At 35.0% G+C, this 23304-nt stretch overlaps 1 protein-coding gene across 3 annotated transcripts in view; it reads left to right on the forward strand.

The window, feature by feature from the left end:
• PIK3CB (phosphatidylinositol-4,5-bisphosphate 3-kinase catalytic subunit beta) overlaps nt 1-23304 on the forward strand; it is an 85034-nt gene that overhangs the window by 58171 nt on the left and 3559 nt on the right. For all 3 annotated transcript variants that reach the window (XM_062582875.1, XM_062582876.1, XM_062582877.1), the window contains 11 exons: nt 720-773; nt 3019-3207; nt 8404-8525; nt 9656-9799; nt 10777-10876; nt 13259-13437; nt 14105-14214; nt 14531-14609; nt 20738-20905; nt 21253-21376; nt 22692-22837. In XM_062582875.1, coding sequence (XP_062438859.1) covers nt 720-773; nt 3019-3207; nt 8404-8525; nt 9656-9799; nt 10777-10876; nt 13259-13437; nt 14105-14214; nt 14531-14609; nt 20738-20905; nt 21253-21376; nt 22692-22837 — 1415 coding nt within the window. The remainder of the gene's footprint in view (nt 1-719; nt 774-3018; nt 3208-8403; nt 8526-9655; nt 9800-10776; nt 10877-13258; nt 13438-14104; nt 14215-14530; nt 14610-20737; nt 20906-21252; nt 21377-22691; nt 22838-23304) is intronic.

Consider the following 23304-nt stretch of genomic DNA (forward strand, 5'->3'; position numbering starts at 1 on the left):
TTTTGATAAATGCAAAACGAGCTAGGGATGTCATTGAGGAATTCAGGGAATTGAATGTGAATGAAGACTGGATTTTCTTTAACTTGAAGATCCAAATATCTACGTGGAATTTTGTTTCCTGGGTGAGGGAAATTGGCTGAAGTGGATTTCAGACTTGACTAGGGGACTACCTGGAAAAAGCAGAAAGCTTCCAAGGAATGAAAGAAAATACTGACCAGGAGTGGTCTTTTGTGTTTGTCCATAAAAAGGATAAAAATGAAAATAATTTAAAGTAAGGTCAAATTGTCCTGTAAAACTTGCAGAGAATGATAAAAAAAAAAAAAAAAAAAAAAAAAAAAAAAAGCAAAGAATTAATAAACTCCACATAGTTTTGTTTCTGCAGCTTACATGCTAGAGATGAAGACCCTTCTTTATTCTCTTTACCCTCATCCCATGTTTTAGGTCAAGCGGCTGCAGCCTATTGCTCTGGTCCTGAGATTACCTGAGTGTATAGCTCTTATGTAATGCTTATTTATGACTATCAGATTGTTTAACAATTTTCTATAACACAGCATGAAGTCCATGTTATATCATTGTGTACACAACGTAATAGTGTTGTAATTCTCATAAAATATAGCAAGAATTCCTTAACTGCCTCATTTCTATGAGATCTATATCTATGCCTTTGGTGTAATCAGATTTGAATTTAAAATTAATATATTTAAAAACATCTTTTGCAGATACTTGAAAAGGCAGCTGAAATTGCAAGAAGCAGTGATAACGCTGCAATGGCGGTAAGCAGCTGCTTAAAAAAAAAAGTAGCTAATGTTGAAGCTATTGCTTTTATCTCCTGCATCAATCTAAGAAGAAAGAAGTATACTGCTTGAGTAGCTAAAATTCTACTTGCTTGATATTCTTTAATCCACTTTGGGGGACTGCCTTAAAATTCAGATATATATCCACTTTCTGCATTATATTTTGGGCTTCCAAAAGGATACCTGTGGCTGCTGCTTTGTCAGAAAGTGCAATTGTTTTATGTATTCTGCATTACCTGCACTCACACCTTGACACTATTGACTGCATACGCACTTGCAGAGGATGGGATGGTGTGCCTAGATGTTTGGCTGGAGTGTACCAAGCCTGCCATGTGGTCCGTGTGTGCAAGTTGATTTCTCTGTGTCACAGGAAGAGAAAGGTGTTGCCATGGTATAGATATGGGATATAGCTTATATTTCCATTAGCACTGGACCTGGAAAGCATTCTCAGGTTGCATAAAATATTTACAAGAACAGTACTCAATTTTGTCAGTTTTAGGGTTGTTTGCTTGATTGTCAGATGTTTCCAAATAAATGCGTTCAAAAATGGTTGTAACTAGAAGCTCTAACAAGAAGTTTCTTAAAAGTGATGATCATATGATCTTGAAGAAATGGCTGGGTCTAACTTGAAGACAAATTTTGAAATGATCTACAAAATTTGAAATTGTTTTCTTTATATCATAAACTCAATATTGGGGAAAATATTGTAAAAATATACAGAAGATTGCAAATAGGGCTTAAAATGGTGAAAGCACAATAGAAGCAACAGTAATAACTGCATTATATACAATAATAAAACAGTTACTTAAAGTCAGATATAATACTAAGTGCCTGAAGTGCTCAGGAAGAATGAAGACTTGCTACTACTCTTGTTAGTAACAACTGAATGTACAAATCGGGATTCTTACGTAGCAGAATGTCAACTTAATGTTGTGACTTACAATTTGGAAGCTTAACATTCTCGGATACAATGATCACATAATTTTCATGACTGTTTACTATTTATTTTGACATAGAAATATAGTATTTGTTTAGTTTAGAAAACAACCATTTCAGTTCAACTATTTGTTTTAAGTCTTTTCTGCCTTAAACAATTTTTACATGAGATATTTTTACATGATAATTTTTACTTAAAAGATTTCAGCATAGTCCATGGCTCAGGTACTCATCCTTCCTGGAAGCAGCTAAACTTAAATTGGGCGTGCAGCAGTTGGATTATTTTGTCAGCTGGGAAACCTGTGCAGTAGATAACTTGAGCTGTGTGTTGCTGCTGTTAGTCCTAACTAACTTGGGCTACTGTTTCTCCTGAACTTTCCTCCTGCCTTTCTAACCCCGCTAAAAAACCACCACCAACAACAAACAACAACTTTGGTCTACTTCTTTAGAAATTATTTACAAGCTTTCTTGGCCTTTGTGAAGATAAAGGGGCTTTGATATTTAGAGGTTGCCATACTATTTCAAAAATACGTGTGGAAACTAATTTATTTGCTGCAGCTACTACATCATTATCCAGAAGCAGCAGTTTGTTATGTTTCAATGCTTTTTGGAATTCTGATGTTGATATCTTTAATTATATTTCTGTCCTTTTAGCTTGCATAAGGGTACAGTTGGAGGCAAAAGGTAGCACCCTAAGCCAGACTGATTCTTAAAATGAAGATTAATTCACACAATCTGAGTTACAGGATCAGTACTAACGTTAATGTTTCAGAGAGGAAACGGACCCAAATAATGTCTGGAAATGACAAGTCTGGATTAGGATACAGAAAATGTGTTTGTACATGTAGTGAATATACTTCTATTTGGTTATTGCTGGAAAAGGATCTTTTAGTATTTCTTTTTTTTTTTTTAAAAAAAAGATACCTATGTATATCTATAAAATTTGCTTGTTTGAAAACCAAAAGGAAAAAGTATATGCATCCTAAATATATTTTGCATGTTAGAGTTGGAAAATAGAAATATTGCCATCTAGTGTCATAAACTCTAAAGTTTAGTTTTTTTTTTTTTTGGAAACCTCTGCACACTGAATTTTTAATCTGACTATATTAGTTGCATTTGTTAGAACTAGGTCCAGCAATCTGAGCTATGACAAAGTCATCATAGGCATTCTCCTGTGTTCCGTGTTTTTTTTCCTGATGTGTTTTCCGGTATAGAATTTAAAGTGTTTGAGGTAAGATAATAGAATCTTACAAATGTACCCAAATGTTACATATTTCTCATTTTCTAGGGTCGAGGTGGTAAGAAGTTTTATGTTGTGCTGAAAGAAATAATGGAAAGAGATCCCCTATCTCAACTCTGTGAAAATGAGATGGATCTTATTTGGACTTTGCGATATGACTGTCGTGAAAATTTTCCACAATCATTGCCAAAACTGCTGCTCTCTTTAAAGTGGAACAAGCTTGAAGATGTTGCTCAGGTAAGGGAAACGATAGAGTGTGGGAGAAAAATGCTGCAGTTAAAGCATAAGTTAGCTGTGGGGGTGGGTATTTGGATCTTTGTTTTGTTTCTTTGTTTCCCACTCAAACACAGAAATTTTGAAGTGGTGCAATGAATTTTGGTTTGCAAAACTAAGAATGTACAATTTCTCTAATTTGGACACATAAGCAAGAGCTTACTGTTTTTTTAAAAAAAAGAAAAACATCAACCAAAAAAAATTCCTAAAGAACATTTCAGAGATCCTCTGAATGATGAGAAAAGTGTGGAGATTACTCCTACAGGCTGATCTGAAAACCCTCTAAATTGGAAAGAGGGCAAGGACGAGTGCTGGGCTGCAGCAAAGTTATAGGATGGTTGCAATGTTTTGGTAAATCTCTTTTGACAGATCTAGTTCCTCTGCTGAGGTTGTTACTTAGGCTTTGACCTTACCAAAACCTAATCTTGTGCTCAATTCAATCTTAAAATGCAAGGAATTTATGGTTTCTGATCAAGATCTGGAATAAAACTTTTTATTCAAAGTATTAAACTGCTCAAAGGCCCTGAAATTCCCCGTCTCAGACTGGGTAATTAAACCTCATTGAAGCAACTGATTTTACAAAAAGCTACAATGCACACTAGTGGGACAAAGTACCTTCTCCTCCTCAGGGAGGCAGTCTGACCAAATAGGTTCCCTTTGAAGTGCCAGTGTAAGTAACTAAGGATTTCTATTAATTGTGATACAAAGTTATGTTTACATTAAAGCTATCATTGGTTTGCTACTTAGCTGCGCAGGACTATTTTATTATACTGTACAGAAGTTGGAGTGTCTGCGTTTTTCCACATTGACCCAAATAGAATCCAAATCTTTTAATGCTTTTGGGGAGTAGGTGGAGACTTGCCATATGAAAAAGATATGAAGTTTATATGAGGCTGTTCCTGCTTGATAGACAGATGTAAAAGTCACAAATTAACAAATGCCTGTGTTTGTGTTGAAACTCTTTAGTCTGCCTGTGTACACAACAAGTTGAGCAAAGCTATAAAAATCCGGATGGTATTAACAAACACAGTACTGACTGCCATGGTGAATCCAGACAGTGTAGTTAGTCTGCTTACTCTGACAACTGCACATTTGAATGACACACCAGTTTGTGCAGATTGTTCGGCTGAGATAATGCTTATTGTCTTGTATGAAAGTAGTTTGGACACTTTTGTAATAACTTCTTTCACTACTTATTTGAAAGGAAAACTATTTTTTTAAGTTTGAGCTTAAAAGGAATTACTGTGAAAGATTAAGGTTCGTGGTATAAATCTGTGTTCTCGATTTAGTATTCTGACCTTTGCCTCTTACAAGCTAGCCATTTTTGGAAGAAAAGGAAACTATTCCATGAAAACTCCAACTTCCATCTGTTCATCATATGATCTTTGTGACTGTCCAGTCAGGCAGAAGCATAGTATACCTCCAGGATAGAAACTTTTCTACTACATCTTTCCCACCAGTTAAATACTCTGAGAATTTACAAAATAATGGGAATTTCTTCTTAGCTCAATGTCTGTGCAATGAGCACTACACTAAAGAAATGTAGCACCCACACATTTCACACTCGCTTGTGTTTTTTATATGCAGGAATTCTCCTGTTCTTATATTAATTCCAATATGTGCTTCTGAATTTGTTATTAAAGTTATCCAGAAACATGAATTGTAAAAATATAAGCAGGTATTTGTTTACTCATTAAAAATGCTACAGGTATACTGATCAGTTACTGGGGTATTTGAAGTATGGTGTTTGGTAGTAAGGTTTTGAAAAGTGATTTGAAGTGTATATGTTAGTTTACGGCTCAAAAGGTACTTTAAATTTGGGAATGTATAAGTATACATAAAATAGCATAAAGGCTTTTATTTAAATTAATGGCTGAAAATCATCTTGCTTATTACTACGTACTCGCTGGAAGGCATATTGTATTTCTGTTAACTTATGTCAAGACATTAGTGTTGTGTATATGAATATGATTTTTGGCAGCAGTGATAGTATATCTGAATTCTAAAACATTCCAGATACTCCTGTAGCAGTTAGACATTTAAGTGCTTCCACTAAACCTCTCTTTCTGATAAGGGAAGACAGATTGCTTTTTATTTTTTTTATTATTATTTTTTTAAGAATCCAAAATTAGTAGGACTGGTACTTTATCCCTGTTGCTATTAAATATATTGAGTACTAGCTATATATTTTAATACTTGCACTACTATAACAACATATATGCCTTGATACTGGAAGTGTTGGGAAAGTATTTCAGTGAAAGTCTGATACTTACGGCAAAAAGTTTAAAGGAGATCTGTTGTCAAGAGAAATGAACTACATTTCTGTTACTGTTGTTACAACTCAAGTAGGGTTTTGGGGTAGAGGAAATGAAAGGTTTGTTCATAAAACATCTTTAATCTATTAGTTTGGTGGTCCGTAAAGTTAGGTACAATGGATCAGAGCAGCTTTCTTGTATTAATTACCACATGTATTTCGTACAACCTCTTACTGTATTGCGGTGTCATGATGGAAAAGTTGGGCTGGATGAGTTTGCTGTGTGTTTACCGTTACTCTTTTCACTCAGCCCGGGCGCAGAATCACAGAATCTGTTGGCAGAGTACATAGACAGTATTTATTCTTGAAACAGAATCTAAGCATTTTTTTTGAATCCACTTTTATTGATGTGACACCGTCATCGCCTAGATCTAGAGAAAGGACAGATGATTAGAGAGCTGACTTTTGAATGTTTGAAATTAGTGGAATAAAAATCCTGATGTATGCTCAAATGTATTGTATTCTATGTTATAGTAAACCCCTCTTGTTAGGGAAGAGATCGTTGAAATCATGGCTTCTGGCTGTGTGTGGGTGTTTTTGTTTTGTTTTATATATAAAAAAAATTGATATATTAAGGCCAATTAGACTTCAACTTTCTTTAAATCTCTAGCTCATTGCTGAGACTTTAATTTGTCAGGAGCTGCAGACTGTAAGGAGAACGATGCAGTAATTCGTGTCTGATATTGTAGATAACTTTTGAAATACGTATTAGTGGATATTTTGAAATGTAGAATTTCTTTATAAACTAGATATATTTGGGAGTTCTTCAGAGCTGTCCCTCTGTCTAAACAGCTGATGGCATTTTATGACGTATGGTTCTTCACCCCAGATGACTCAGGGAGTATATCTAATATCCTTTGACCTGCGCATTTGAGCAGTTTGCTGCCCACCTGGGATGTGGAGCTAGTTGGACTGTGCTTCTCTCAATAAAAGCTCCAGGGAAGAATGTAAACAGAGCAGAATGTATTCGGGGAATTTTCTTGGCAGTTTCACAGGTCATATCACTTAACATTTTCTCATTTTAATAACCTCCAAAATAATTTAAACAATTGAATGCTGGTGCAGTCAAAATGAGATTTGTGCTCTGCGATGAATGTTCGTACTGCAGACTGTGACTTTCAAAATTCATTGCCTAGTTTGGGACATGTCATACCAGTTTAACCGAGAGCTGATGCAATCTGAAAAGATGAGTTAATTTTTATCATCCATCATTAACAGAATATTTCTTTTTTTTTTTTTTTTGCACCTAATTTAAGTAGGTTGTCTAGAAGTCCTGATACATTTGTTTTGAAGTTTTTTATTCTGTCTCTGACAGGCATGGTTGCTATTTCCATTTTCAGCATCTGTTTTCTGGTATTGACTGTCAGTTTTTTTTTGTTTTCAGATTTTTAGTACTTGGATTAATGATAGTCTAAGTGCTGATGGCTGTACTGCTTCTTGACATAAGAACTGGTCACTGATCCTTCCAGGCTATGGATTGCTTTTTAGTGCATGTTCTTGGATATAGGACATCTATATTCAGAAACATCTTTATTTTACATTTTTATGAATCGTGCCTGTGTTGCGGTAATAAGTATTTCCTCATGAGAACACTTGCACTTATTCTTTTCCCTGCTTCTGGAAACATAGCGTGGCCACTGGTTGGTGTTTTGATTTTTACCTTGTTTTCTGGAGTTCACAAAACTGCACGGATTAGCTGGTTCAGACTTTGGTTCCTTGGTGATTAAATGGTGTTATGAACCTGCTTAAATGCAGGTTAATATTATGAACTCATACATGCTTCTCATACTTGAACTGGAAATGTTGATTGTACTATGACATGTAGTAGAAAATGGAGATTTTCACTGTGGGTATAAAAGGACTGCTAACTTGGCAGAAAACTGAGATCATTTTGATCATTCTGATTTTATAATTTGTCATTTAACTATGGAATAGCTGTATTATTGAATCCATAGGAAAGGACTTTTGTTGTGAATTGACTAGTTGCTACAGAGAAAAGATCTTGTGCTGTTGGTATTACATTTACACATTCAGACTTGTTTATTTCTGCTATTAGTGTACTGCTTTCAGTCATACAACTATATACATATTATTAAATATGCACGTATGTTTATATGTGTGTGTACATATACACACATGTGCATGCATCTGTATATCTATCTATCTATAAAATCTATCTTTAATGGGTAGCATCGTTAATAATTCAGTTTAAAAAAAATTCTTGTGAAACTTCTGTATTTTTATTCTTAGTAGTCTGAAATAAATACACTAGTCTTTCTTGTAATTTTTTCCAGCACATCACTGTCTTGATCATTAGGAATTTCTTTTCTTACCTAACTTGAATTATCCTTTTTGCAATTTAACCCCATAATTATTCACAATGCATGTGGAAAAAGGCTATATCAGTGAAGGTGACTATATATTTTTGGTGAAGACTTCTATAAGCAAAAATCTTTTAAAAAGATTATTTTTAATGTATTTTATATATATTTATGAAAGCTTTAACAAAACGTTCTTTAAATTTTATTGGAACTGTTTATAAAGCGTATTTGTCTGGGGTTACCTAATTTTTATTTACTGTGCATCATGTCTGTGTATGAAGAAACAGATTTTTCTGACTAAATGTAAACAACATCCATTGCCAAAAAATAATCTGGATAACTTTTAAAAGGCAAGAAACTTGATCAGAAATGGAGCTGTTTTCCCACAATTATTTTTCTTTTTGTAGTCAGGTCAGTTCATAATCTCCTTCTGTTAGTAGGAATACTTTATCTAAAGGCAGCCTTGCTTTCTGCTTTCTAAATAGTTGCTTTATATGTAACCTAATAGTTCTTTTCTTAAAACAGCTTCAGGCTCTTCTTCAGATATGGCCCAAGCTGCTGCCTAGAGAAGCGTTAGAACTGTTGGATTTCAATTACCCAGACCAGTATGTGAGAGAATATGCAGTGGGTTGTTTAAAGCAAATGAGGTGAGTGTGTTGTATTTGTTTAAGAATTTCTGGGGGGAAAACTTAATTCTATTTATCAACAGGAACGGGAAAAAAATAAAAAAAATCTGAAGAAGAAAGATTTCATCAGGCTGCCTGCAACATACAGGTGTTCGAGTAAAGCATCCTTTCTGTTTAAGCAAAATGGCAGCCAGACAATACCATATTGTTCTGCTGTTCCATACGATTAGGAAAATACAGCCAGTGTACTTTATCCTAGAGATGGGATATGTGTTCTCACCTTTTCTGGACAAAGGGAAAGCGAGACAGTATTGAACTTTTTCATAATGAAGGGACAAAATATTACAAGAGTCAAATACTGTAAGAACTGTCATCCAGCCACCTCTCACTCACTGTTGAGTATTATTATCTGCATTATTTAATAGAAATGTAAGCATTAACTTACGATTTAATAAAAAATAATAAAATAGAGAGCTATGGATATGTTTGTTCTTCAGGGTAGCTGTTGCTATCTGCAGTTCTTACTTTATTGTATGTAATTTTACTGCTTACTGTAACCTGAGGTAAGATTTGTTTAACCTTATCATTTGCAGCATTACTGCTTATTTCCTGTCCTTGAATTCTAAATTCTCTGTGGTGAATAGCTTAATTTTTTTAACGGTCAAGGCTAGATTTTTTTGGAAAAAAAAATATTTTGACTTCTTTCAAATGTAAACAAGTAGTTTAGTTGTTGGGCTAGCCTAATAATGTTGAATTGTTACATCTGGAATTAGTATTCATAGTTCTGTCTCTGAAGCAAAATTATATTCAAATGACTATCAAAAATCAATTTCCAAATTCTTAAAAAAAAAAAAAAAAAAAAATCTTCTGAAGACAGCTGGTTAAAAACTGCAAACTAAAGATGATACTTTAAGGATCCTTTCCTTGTAGGTTTGCTGGCCTTAAGATTCTGTCAGAGGCATAACTGACTGATTAATCAGTCTGCCTGGCAATTTTGCACTCAGTTGTGCGTTATTTTTCTTTTCCACGTAACTGAAAGGTTGGGATACTTTTGCTATTAAAACTAGGTCTGTTGTAGTTGGGTTTGACATATGGCTGTGGATTTCTACAATATAATTAATCTAAGTCTCTTTTTATGTATCTCATTCCAGTGATGAAGAGCTCTCTCAGTATCTTCTTCAACTTGTGCAAGTCCTGAAGTACGAACCATTTCTTGATTGTGCTCTCTCCAGGTTTCTATTAGAGAGAGCACTTGCTAATAGGAGAATAGGGCAGATGTTGTTTTGGCATCTAAGGTAAGAATTTCTCCCTTCCCTTTTTGTAAACATATCGTGCCTTGTTGGAGTTGCAGTAGGCAGATCAGAAATTTCTTTCAAATATGCTTTCTTGAGGATTTTTCTAAATGAGCTATTTTTGCCTGTAAGAAATGATTATAGTAGCCTTCCTTGTGTTTCTTTACTTTTGGCATTTATAGATCAAAGGAAACCTATAATTAAAAATACATTATTGTCTGAAGAAGTATTCCAAGTCCATTCAGTCCTACCTAACTGATGAGTTAGGTTAGTATATAAATTTAATCTTTATGTTTTGGCTGTGCTTACGGTAAAAATACAGTATTCATACTTCATGAATGGGGGGGGGGGAATATTTTGAGAGACTAACAGAAAATCAAAGTAGTTCAGTGTATAGTTGCTTCTTTTTGAGGACTTATTCCATGGCAGATATCTTGTAGCATGGGCTATAGCTTGATTCTGTATTCATATTTTAATGTTTCTAAATTAAAAGAGCAAGTACTATATGAAAATGCGTTGGAGGATAACTAGCTTTGCTCTAATATCAGAGTTGTTTCAAGTTGTTCCTCCTCGGGGAAATTTTGTTTTTTTCCTTATAAATATTTAAGATTGCTTAGTTAAACATAGCCCTGCCTCCCAATATCATCATCTATAGCTTACCAATACTATTTTTTGCAGTAGAAGGGTTTCCTGAAAACCAGTGTCCAATCACTACCTCTTACGTTATTGCCTCTAGAACAGTCCTAGACCTTGAAACAAGTGGTATGCATTGAAACTTGCCCTTTCTCTTGAGAATTCAGTTCATAAATGTTATGTTGTCGCTTATTTAATCTGCCTTTATTTTACCTAACTGACAAACAGCTGTTTTGTTTTTAGTTATTTTTTTTTCTGTGTTAATGGCTTGTAGTGTACTAATCTGTAAAATGATGTAGTCTGTCTTAATAAACGTGAAGCTTTTCTCCTGTTATGTTCCCTTATAGGTCAGAGGTTCATATACCTGCTGTTTCGGTACAGTTTGGTTTGATACTTGAAGCTTACTGCAGAGGAAGTGTTGCACACATGAAAGTGCTTGCTAAACAGGTATAGACTCAACCTTGCCTTTCAATCTTGACTTAGTCTAGTTTAGAACTCAAATAATTATTCCATTGATCCTGTGGGGCATATTAGTTACCTTGACAAAGTACATCTGTTGAGGGGGATAAAAAGAAAAAAAAAGAGAGAAAGAAATAGATGTAGTAATGGAGCAGCGCTCTGGCACAGAAAGCAGCCAACTCTGTAGGGCCTCAGAGAGCAGTAGCTATGGTGTTCTGAAGTATGCAAGATGCTTTCGACAGCACCCATATACTCTGAGCAGGGCAGTAGACTGTCTGAATTATTAACTGAAGAAGTGCCCTTAAAACTTTTTTTTTCTTTTCAGCAGGAGCAGTTTGTTTAATAGAAGCTATTACTTTTTTAATGTAAACTTTATCTAGGTGACTGCAGGATTACTTCCTACAGCTTCGGCTTTTGTTAAAAAGTAGTAATGCAAACAAACAAGTTGTGGCATAATGTAGTAGTCCCTGGAAATAGAGGTATTGCGGTAAACCAAATATTCATTTTAGTGCGAATATAGATGTACTTAAAAAAAAAAAAAAAAAAAAAGAGTGGTCTGCTTTTTAAATACCCTGAAGTACCTAAGTATATTGGCAGATCATTAATAGAGACACATCTTATTCTAAAGGCTCTAATATAATTTTAACAAGTTAATTTAGATTTCTGCTATAAAATCTATGAAAAAAGTGCGCTCTCAAATTAATATATTTGCTATATCAGTTAAAATAAAGTCACAAAAAACAACCCAGTAGATGATGTCTGACAGTTACTGTTTATTACAGTTCTGATGCTGTCTACATTGAAACTGTGCCTTAAGGAGCAAATGAGACAGGAATATACCATTGTACTTTTTACCACTGCAGTTCACAGAGCATTGAAAAGATATCTCTTGCAAAAGTGTGCTTGTTAGTATTGTCAAAATCATAAAAAGATGAGGTGATGAAATGCTTTAAGCAATAGACCTGAGGTCACTAAAGTTTTTGTGCACTTCGCAGGAAACAAATGTCACTAGAATCAAAGAAGGGGCAAAAAAATTCCCAACTGTGCAAACACGGAAGAAATTCAAAGTAGAAATACTTCAAAAAGTTCCTGTTTGTACAGCACAGGTTCCATTTTGTTCCCTTCTGAGTGATGTTTGTACAGCTCCTAGAATAGTGGAAAAGCAGAGCGCTTTTGGTTTTGACAGATGGCTGACCTGGCAGGTCTCCACTGCCTCAGTTTTATAATCAAGCTGCATACAATTGCCACAGCATCCTGCCTGACAGGGTTCAGTGTATCTGTAAAAGCGGTAAGTTTTGACTCATCACCTTACAAGTTAGACTGAAGCTTCCTTGTATAGAAATCAATTTTTGCAAGTATTAAATTGATTAATTTGATAGAGAATATGCGTATTACTGAGCAAGTTAACTATGGCGCCTGTAAATATGGCTTATGATTGTAATTATTTTGTAATCAGCTAACAACTGGCTTAGATGTAGATGTAGTGTAGCAATGATATGCTTGTTGTATGTGCTGTAGGTTTATTGCCAAGGGGCTTTGCTGTGTTAATATACGTGCATTTATGTCTCTGCAGCTAGTTTACTTGTTTTCTTACATGGAATGTACCAATAAGAAGTTTGCCAAAACAGGAGGAGGAGGAGAAAAAAGGGTTAAACCCGCCTGTATTGCTGCAAATAATTGCATTATTACACATAGTAAAAGCATTGCTTAGATAGTATGTTACGATTATGAGTGGCCTAGGTGATTAGTGTATTTAAGCTTATGCTTAACTTCAGTAGGATTTTAATAAGCTAACGTTTAAGATTCTGCTCTGCAAAACTTAAACATGTGGAGTTATATATGTGAAAATTGTCTGCAACTGTGTACATGGTGTGCAATTAATTAGTGCATTTGCAGCTGAGCACCTACAATGAAATATCTGCATCCCTACTACTCTACAAATAATGTTTAGTTTTGTGAAGATATGAAGTACTCAATGTTTCTGTTGACTTCAGTGTGGATAGTAACACTATGTGGATATTAGCCTATGTTATATGCTCTATTGAATTTGTATGTGGCCAAAAAGGGGCTTTGTATTTTGAAGAAGGAACTTGTGTAAATGTATCATACATTAAAATATCTCATAAATTTTTTGAAAATGTTAAGTCTCACTCTTGAACGTGACATGAGGTTTATTGGATTTTATCTTTATTGCTTATAAATGTAGGACTTCTGCGGGCTTTAGAAAAGGGCATTTTCATTGTTAATATTTTAAAAGAAGTTGTAAAATTATTTAATGCTGTGGTTAATTATTTTAAGATTTGTTTTGAAATTGGATTTTGTGCATCATATTATGTAGGATAACTTTTAAAAATAAAATATCTCTTTCAGGTGGAAGCCCTTAATAAAATGAAGACTTTAAATAGTCTAATTAAGCTGAATGCCATGAAACAAAGCAAAGCAAAAGGAAAGGATGCAATGCACACGTGTTTGAAACAAAATGCTTACAGGGAAGCACTTTCTGACCTCCAGTCTCCTCTGAATCCTTCTGTCATACTTTCAGAACTACAGTAAGTTAAGAATGAGTGAATGAATGCAGTTCACACTAGCTTTTTTACGGAAATAGTAAAGCAGAAGGTACATGTACTTTAACTTCTTTTGACTATAGCGTTCAGCAGATGTGCTAACAAGATGCATTTTCGAGGGTAAGAGAAGGTCTACTGTGAATCTTCCTAGTCGTCTGAGCAAATGTTTGCTGGTTTAAAGTTAAGATATCAGTTAAATTTGAAGATTTTTGAAGATTTGCCCTAAAACTTAATTCCCTTGGTATTATATCATAGATAATCATGTTTAAATATAAGCTTAAAGTGATTTAGACTGTGTTCTTGGCTTCTGCTTACAGCAATAAGGACAAAAACCATTAAACATTTGACAACACTTAAACATAAAACTCTAAAAATAGGTGAGAGGATATAAGATCATGTATTTTCTCTGAAAATTAGTGCTTAATTTAGATATAAGATGTATGTATGCTAATCATTGTACCTAATTCATTTGATATGTAACAAATATGTTCGTTACATGGTAAGTACTGATAGCATTGTAGCGCAATGAAAGCAGAGATAACATTTAAGTACTTCCAGTCAGGAAACCTACATTTTCTATTCTGCTTTGAACAATGTTTAATCCTGTTCAGTTGAATTATTTGACTAAAATGTTTGTTGTATTTTCTTCTAGTGTTGAGAAGTGTAAATATATGGATTCTAAAATGAAACCTCTGTGGATAGTATACAACAATAAAATGTTTGGGGGAGATCTTGTAGGGATCATCTTTAAAAATGGTGATGGTAAGAAATGTTCACAATTTAAAATTTTTTCCTTCTCCTCCTTCATTACCACACTTGCATTTAAGTTTTGTTGCTCTATATTGCTGTAATTTAAAATGCATTACTTTAGCACTGTTAAGCAAATTAAGCGTTTACTACTGATTGCATTCCAAAGCATAAAAATTTATCAGTTGTGTTGGGATAATATTATTAACAGCACTTTAACCTTTAGGATTGGCTAGGGTTTTTAGATAGCTGTTTCTCAAAGCCTTAGAAACAGTAGACAGTTTGTCTACAGTACAATCAAACTGATGTAGCATTTTCAACTTTGTTACAGATCTCCGGCAGGACATGTTGACGCTGCAAATACTGCGTTTGATGGACGTACTTTGGAAAGAAGCTGGTCTGGATCTCCGGTAAGGATCTCTTCAAGGCTGGCTTATTTGGATGGAGAGTCCACTTCTACCAGTAAAGCTTTCTTTGGGAAAAAAAAAAAAAAGTTCAGTTAGGAAGAGATCTTCCCAACTCTCCCCTTCCTAATCTTCTATAATGATGCACAGAGTTTTCAGTTGTCCTAGCCAAGGTGAGCAGGCTATGGAAAACTGTCACCTTAAATAATCAGATGCCTTCTCTTTGTAGTGCGTTCTCCAAATGGCTCACATTACAAAATAATTTAGTCTTGGATAGAAATAGTGAAAGGTGTGAAATGAAACATTAGGGGTTTTATTTATTGTACAAACAGGATGTTTGTCCTGGTGCGCTGTATCTCTCTGGTGCATGTAAGTTGCCCTGCTGATTAGAAATTGCACTATTCTTTTTAGTATACATTTTTTTTTTTTTTTGAAAGTCATCCAGGTAAAAAGCCTTGTATGAGTTAAAGAAATAATTCTTGGCTTAAGGGTCCAGCAGGCAGGCTTTGTGACTTCAGTTGTTGTTGCTTTGAGTGACCTTTCTGAAGTGTTTTATAAACTCCTTAACAAACTTACATGAGGAGTTTATAAAACACTTAATTGTAACAAACTTACCTATTAACTGTTGTTTTTTTTTTTTGTTTTTTTTTGTTTCCCCTACTATAAACCTAAACGGGGATTCACTTAGTGACCAAGGGAGTTACAACCCTTCTCTAGGTTCTAATCATGTATGAAGGTGAGGTACAAATGTAGAACACAAATCTGCCAAACAGTGAAGAGGCTTCTGTGCAAAGAAATTTTGTAGTCTGCCTGGTGTTTGAGCAGTACTGCCCAGAAGTTAGTTGTTGAATTCATGATCTAGATTCTCTAACAGGTAGGTCTAATAGGCAAATCCTCTCAAGGAATTAGGTAGTTTTAAGTATTAGTATTATTTGGGGGTGGGGAGGAGGTGAGGGAGATATTGGGACTGGAACTAGGACTGAGAGGTCTGAGATCCCTTATAATAGGATTTTACAGTCAGATTGATAATTACCAGATTTGTGGAAGACCCAGACAATCAGACTCTGTTTGCTTTTTCCTCTTGGTCTTTTTTTGTATGAAAATATGGTTTTTGCAGCCACAGCCACAAGTGAATGTGTTCCTGTCCAGATAAATTTCATACTTGGTATCTATTTCTAACAAAATTTAATAGAGGAACATCTGTCTTCTACATATTTAATACACAAGGGCTTTGTGGAAGTGAGAGGTTTGGAAGAAGAGGGGAGAGAGCTGTTTATGCTCCTGTTCTAGGAGGGCTGCATGGAGAAGTGCATGATGGAAATCATGATGTCTGGGAAGAGCCAGCATGGTAAATCAAGCCTGACTAGCCTGATTGCCTTATAGGATAAAATGACCAGATTTGAGGAAGGGAAACAGTAGTGGATGTCTTTGCCTTGACTTCAGCAAGACTTTTTTCTCTACCTCCCAAAATATGCCTGCCACTTGAAAATCTCATTTATTACTGCAGATTTCTATGTTCTGTGCTTCTATGTTTGCTTCTATATTACTATGTTTTATTTTCCTTTTCTAATAATTCTTAACTTCATCTGGTGCATCTCTGCTGAGATTTGACTTGGTCAAATAGGTGTGTGTTGTGACAGACTTCAAATTGTACTTTCAGATGCCATTTAAATGAATGTATTTCTAAACCAGCTCTTATAAAATCAGTGGAGAATAAGTATGCTTTCCTGGCATATTTAGTATTAAGGAGATTTTTATAGGATTGAAATGATCTGTGGGGTGTTTTTTTGTTTGGATTTTTTTTTGTCTGTCTTTTTACCAAAGCTTCCATTTCTGCTTCCTCAGAGCTGGCTGTATGAGGATGTAAACTCATAGTAGAAGCGGAAACTCATCACTTAAATATTCTCTTAAGGCAGAAGTACTCAGTTCAGTAAGAATCTTCTCATTTGCACTGCTGCTTCTGCAAAACAATTCTTTCAAAATATAGTGGCTAACTTTTCTAAGGTATAGCAAGCATAGTAATTTCCAGTATTTGTGAACTTTTTAGATAATGATGAGGAGGACTGTGGGATTTTCATTTATTCGTTCCTTCGCTAACCTTCTAGGACTATGTGTTCTCACATTGAAGGTGATCGTTTTTTACTCAGTTGTACGAGGAGCTGTGAACTCTACTTTTTCTAATAGCCACTTTTTTCCTTCTCCTGTGAGCAGTTCTTGTATTTCTGTTTACAGCTAAAGACATATGGTCAATGTGAGCATCTTCAAGATAGATCTTAGCATTCTTTCCTTGATACTTGGATATCAGAAAACAATTTTCAGACAGGAATAGCTTTCTGTCTTCCAAAATCTCTTGCAAAACAGCTTTCTTAACTTCATATACTAACATAAGCATGATTCCTTTGTAGGAATACTGAAGTAATCAAAAAAGCATCAGGCATTGTTCAACACTGTAATACAAATGTCTAGTAAGGAGGGGGCTTTTCCAGCGAAATCTATGCACAATTTTTTGCTAACACAATTCTCAAATCTAATTTTTCTTTAGAAATGTGGTTCTAAAGAAGATACTGGAATTCATGTTTTTTTAAATCAAGCATTTGTAGGCTATAAAGGCAGTCTGGTATGCCTATTAAACATAGAGCTCTAATCCTTTGTGCTTTGCAATCTTAAAATATTGTTTAGAAGACTAGCAGTACTCATCTATTTTTTTTTTTTTGATATGTTTCAGTTGGATTCTTGGAGCTTATCTTTTAAAATTTTGTTGTTGGAGTGTTAGTTTCACAAGGCACATAACATCAGCCCACGCAGATAAGTGAATTATAAACTAGTTATCCATCAGGAAAAAAAATGCTACTTGCAGAAAGATTCCTTTTAATGAAGTATGGAATGTAGTAAGAATGTGAATAATAAATTGCTTCTGGAAGTGTGCATTTGCTAGGAGGTAGCTGAATTGTGTATTTAGTTGCAGTTAAGTTGAACACTGATTTGAGGGAACTTAGATAATTTATGTCATGATAAATAGACTATGTGGAGACCAATCCAGCATGTAGGGGCAAGGACAACCTCTGGCAGCCATGGAATCCCAGATGAGGCGTTCTGTTGGTTACTGCCTTCCCAAAAGTGGAGTTTGTGGTTCTAGCCAGGCCCACACACTGTGCCTGGCAAGCAGGAATGATGTTTGGGAATTATTAAATATGCTTTCTCTGACTAATGCTTTTTTTCCCCTTCTTCTTAACTGAACAAAGAGAAACTAAAAAGTTACTATTGTGTCCAAAGTTTTTCTTTAAATTCTTTAAGAACAAAAAAGGAGAAAGAGGCAGGTCCTGGTGAGAATTGAACTTCTATAATTGGCCTCTTTTATTTCCGTACTTAACTGGGAGCATCTTCCTTCCATTCATCTTTTCTATGACTGTAAAATAAAACTCTGGGATTGAGGCAGAACTACAGTTCTACATCTACTGAAGAGGTATCAACCAGACATTTGCCAAGGAAGGGCCCTGAAATAGCCCTAACTAGCAACAGAGTTGGGCAAACAGCACTCCCAGCATCTGAAGCACAAGGATGCAGCTAGGAGGGATAAGACCATGGTCTCTAATCCATGTTTGCAATTTATACACATCTAAGGAAGAGTTAACTCCCAAAATCTGTGGATTACTGCAATTCAGTTGTACTATTCATGAGTCAGAGCTCGTTGACTTGCTTCTCTTTGCTTGGGAAAGAGACATCAGTATCAGGAGAAAGAGTAGTGTTTTGTTTTCCTGAAAAATACAACTTCAGCCCTCCGTTCCAAGAAGTAGTCTTTGCTCCTTGCCATATAACCCTCGTCAAGGCTTAGATTTCACTGAAGCTGCTTTTTCCCCTTTTTTCCTTTTGTGGATGCATAATGGGTTCTCTGCCTTTCAACTTTTTTCTACTACAGAATGTTTGATAACTTCATTCTAGTAAAAACAGGACTTCTAACTTGTTTCGCCACTGTGAGAAGAAAAATGCTTGCCATTTGCCTCATCCTCTTCTCTGAGAAGTTACTCCAATCAGAAATATTGTGCTGCATTAGATTTTGCAGCTTCTGTGAAGCAAAGATCAATCTGGAAATTGCAGAGAAGTTGTTGATAAAAGCACCAGACCTTGGTGCTGTATTTGGAAAGATACTGCTTTAGAGAATTAAATTATTGAAATAAGGGTCTGTTTTAAAGAGAGAGAGAAAAGATTTTTTTTAATTTTTTTTAGTGATATTTGAGAAGAACACAGTGAAGAAAAAAAACTTTATATCCTGCACGGGATTGGTGTATTGATCTCTCCATGGTCTTTCAATAGCATTAAAAAGCAGGGAATGTATCCCAGTGACAGATGCTGAAATCAGAAAGACCAGGATGAGATGGAAAGGGCCCTGAGGATTTGTCCCTAACTTGACTCCTGTCAAACTGTCTCTCTGACAAGGATGTTTTTTCCTCCAGTTGTAAGCATGCAGTCCTCAAGGGGCTGAAGGCTTTCATCATTGCTTACTTTTGGAGGGGAAGTTGTTGGACTTGTGCCCAGTTAAGCTGCAAGTAGGGTGGGTTGAAATGCCATGGAAGAGGGCCAGCATGCACTTTAACCTGGCAATACTTGGCTTACATTTGTCATGTCGTGATAAGGATGGGCAGTGCTTCCTTCTATCATGAAAGCTGGCGGGCTGCTACAGATACGCTTCTGTCCGTGGTGAGAACTTTGGCCTAGAGAGTTGGGATTTTTAATTGGAAAATAGGTTAGAATAGAAACAGAAGAAGGTTCCCAATCTGCGCTTTTTAGATTTTGGATATTCTCTTGAAAAAAAAAAAAAAAGAAAAAAACCGTTGAATCCAGTTTTTGATTCACAATGTTGCCAGTGGAAGAGGCAACATATATTTGTTAGTGCTTAAACCACTCCAGTTATGTGTTAAAGAATTATGGTTACATCACTGTTGAGAAAATCTTCAGCTGTCTAACAGCTATTATGTCAAACAGTTCTTATTAATGTCGTCTGGATTTTTTTTTCTTCCATAGGGTGTGAGAAAATAGACTGTGTCAGTGAAGAGGTAGCAATCAAAATTAATATCTGTTAAATACAGAAATGCTCTTGAAGGTGTTGTCAGTTGTGCTTTCTCCTCATATCTATTTATATAGCTGCACATTTACTATGCCTCACAAATCTTTATGCAGCTTTGTAAATTAGCATGTTGGGCCTATAGCTCATGTCTCACAGTCAGATTTGCGCTGGCATCCATTTCTTTATACGTGGGTCCACAAACAGAACTGAGAAAATATTCTTCACCTGATCTGCCTAGTACCAGTGCAGAGAACTGACCTTCTGGTCCAGTGCATTTGAAGAGTTTGCTTTAAGTTTTTGTTGTATATATTGACTTTAAATCTAAGTTCCTATTCCATTTTGCATTCTAGACATCTGGCCTGAGATACGACGTGAAGGCTCAGTATGTGATGGTTTTTCCTCTTCAAAAAATGAAAGAACTGCTTTAGAAAAATAACATACTTATATAGATAAATATACCGCTCCTTGATGTTTGTCATCTTTACTTATTTTTCTTTATTTTAATGCAATTTTGTTGTCGTAAATATTTTTAGTGGGCATAGCATATAAATGCACAGGAAAATTCATATAAATTGGTCAAGATATATTCCTGTTTTTTATTAGGTTTCTATGTTTCAAGGTTTTAAATGTTGGGAAATACTATTTTAGGGGTATACTTAAAGCGTTTTCTAGCATTTTTCATTGAAATAGGAGAAATCATAAGAGCCTGCTTTCCATTTACACAAATAACCTACTATCTAGAATGAACACAAATGATGCTTATTGTCCTTCTAGTTGGTAAACTAGCAAATGAAATAAAATAGCTCCCTCTGTAGTCTCTCCTACCACATTACAGGTAAAACGGAAAAATGATTGTTGCCTAGAATTTATTTTTTTATATATATTTATGGAATTGAGGGGAAAAAAAACAGCAATCAATTGAAAACATTTAACCTTTCAAGCAATATCTGTGTGCTAACTTTTGAAAGTTTATTGTTCCAATTAGCATGAATATTCAGCCCTCTCACAATATTGATGTATGAAAGAAGCATTCTTATTTTTGTTTTTAACATTGATCTTTGTTTTGTCTCAGGATTTTGCCATATGGTTGTTTAGCAACTGGAGATCACTCTGGCCTTATTGAGGCTGTTTCTAGTTCAGAAACCATTGCTGACATTCAGTTAAATAGTAGCAATGTTGCTGCTGCTGCTGCCTTCAACAAAGATGCTCTCTTAAACTGGCTGAAGGAATACAATTTAGGGTAATTTTTACAATACTTTTCTTAACTATACAAAATTCCTTGGTGACTGAGGCATGCAAAGTCTTGCTCAGATCCAGATGGCCCTTGGAATTCAAACAATGGCCCGGTCTTAAATGCTAGAGGACTCTGGAAAACTGAATGAGTCTCGTGTCTTGATGCTATATCTTTAATATTTGCATTTCTCTCATCCTCCATAGCTACTTTTTACATTATTTTCTCTCAAATAAGTTTAATTTTACAACATCCCAGTGGCCTTCTGGATTAAGCAAGCAACAATATTTCTTCATGTCAAGACGTGAGATGCATGAACAATAATATGCACCAATTACTTGTCTTTCTATTTTTAGAGATGACTTGGATCGAGCCATTGAAGAATTTACTCTGTCTTGCGCTGGCTACTGTGTAGCTACTTATGTACTGGGAATTGGTGACAGACACAGTGACAATATCATGGTCAGAAAAAATGGTCAGGTAAAAAAATCCTGTTAGTGAGTAAAATAACTATAGTATCTTTTTTTTTTTTTTTAAGTGTTGCAGTAAAATTATATCTAAATCCAAATTAGTTAGAACAGATGTTCCTTAAAATTGTCTTCAGTTCTCAATAAATAGAAGATGGAAATCTAAGAGAACAGTGGGAAGAACAGTGGAAAGAAAGCAGTTGCAGCTTAGACTGTTAGACTGTTGTTATGATTTATATTAGCTTTATATTATTAGACTTTATTGAAACTATATTATTTATAATACATTGTTTATACTGTATATATTTATAGTATTAGAGCTGATATCATTTATAATTAACTTTTTTTTTATTGTTGTTGGACTGCTATAGCTTAGGATATTAGACAAGCGAGACTGTTCCATGGAATTTACAGAATGTAGATTTTGTAAATGTGTTTCAGAACATCCAAAAGGCCTGTTAGTATTCAGATTAATTGGGGAAAAGTCATAGTCTGATCTCAGTCTCAGAGATCTTGAAAGAGACCAACCTTTATATGAATTCCTGTTTGGAATGATGTAGTTCTCCAAAAGTTAGGCTCTAAAGCTCAACACAATGAAAACTTTGAATAGGCAACTAACTTAGTAACAATATAACTTTGTGACTGTAATCTCAAAACCTTGGAGTGAGGTAATATATTTCCTGTTTGTTTCTTTCTAGTTTATTTTTGTCAGATTTTAGTGAAATTATTCTGCCTGTAAGATACTGCCTGACAAAGTTATAAAAGAAAGAATTTTATAGATTTGTTGCAGTGTTCTTGTCCATGACACTGTTCTTTTTTTTTTTGTCAGTTAAGTTTTTACCTATTTAAAATATATGTTAATATACCTTTCTCTTTCTTTCTGAAATGAAAGAACTATCAGAGATTCCTTGAGATTAATGTAAATTCCTCCTAGCTTTGCTCCTGACTTTATTATAAGCCTTTGGATACTATGATGTTAAGCCTTGTGAGTCCAACAGTGGGCTCATTTTTTTTTCCACCTGATGATACCTATGTGGTGTCCGTTGGTAGACATCAGATGTTTGAAACTGAGATCATGTTTTCCATATTGCTTTGTAGTGATAGTTGCTCATAAAAGCCTGGATGTTGTCACTGACCTTTTAAAATAAATCTTGAAACATTGTATAACCAAATATTCCCAAGAGTTGCATCTTGTGCAAGCACCTGCTGAAACAATGGTCTGGAGATTAGAGCGTTGATTAGAGCATTCTTGATAACAGAAACCTTTACAAATACTAGAAAAGAGAAATATTTCATGGGAGAAATTAATTTTCACCTCTACTTTTTAGCTCTTTCATATAGATTTTGGGCATATTCTTGGAAATTTCAAGTCCAAGTTCGGAATTAAAAGGGAACGGGTACCTTTCATTCTCACCTATGATTTCATTCATGTAATTCAACAAGGAAAAACAGGGAACACTGAAAAATTTGGTCGGTGAGTGTTGTTTTGATTTCTTCCTTTTGCAGCTGAGATAATCTTTGATTATTTCCAGCATACACAGTGACCTGTCTGGTTTGGTTGCTTGCTTTTACATGGTTCAGCATGTTTACAATACTATCTACTTCCTTACCTGAGATAGAACAGATATACAAATGTCTTCATATCTCTGAAGGTGCAGCTCTGCAGTGGAAAGATACAGATCCTTTTTATCTTCCCCAGCAGGAAACAGCAGATCTTCGTCTGCTTTTCTTTAACTGTAAGCAGGACTGGGGATGGACTCCACAGAATATCATTAAAGTAGGATGAAACACTGGACTTCAACAGGTTCCCTGTTGTCCTTTCTGTCCATCAATGCACGTTCAATATGGTCATCAATCATGCCTTAACTGCATGCTTAGGAATGTACAACCGTGTGCTCATAATCCAGTGCTTCTGCATATCCCTTCACCTCTTGGATTAGA

Source organism: Rhea pennata, chromosome 9 (genome assembly GCF_028389875.1).
Source record: "Rhea pennata isolate bPtePen1 chromosome 9, bPtePen1.pri, whole genome shotgun sequence".
Lineage (NCBI taxonomy): Eukaryota > Metazoa > Chordata > Aves > Rheiformes > Rheidae > Rhea > Rhea pennata.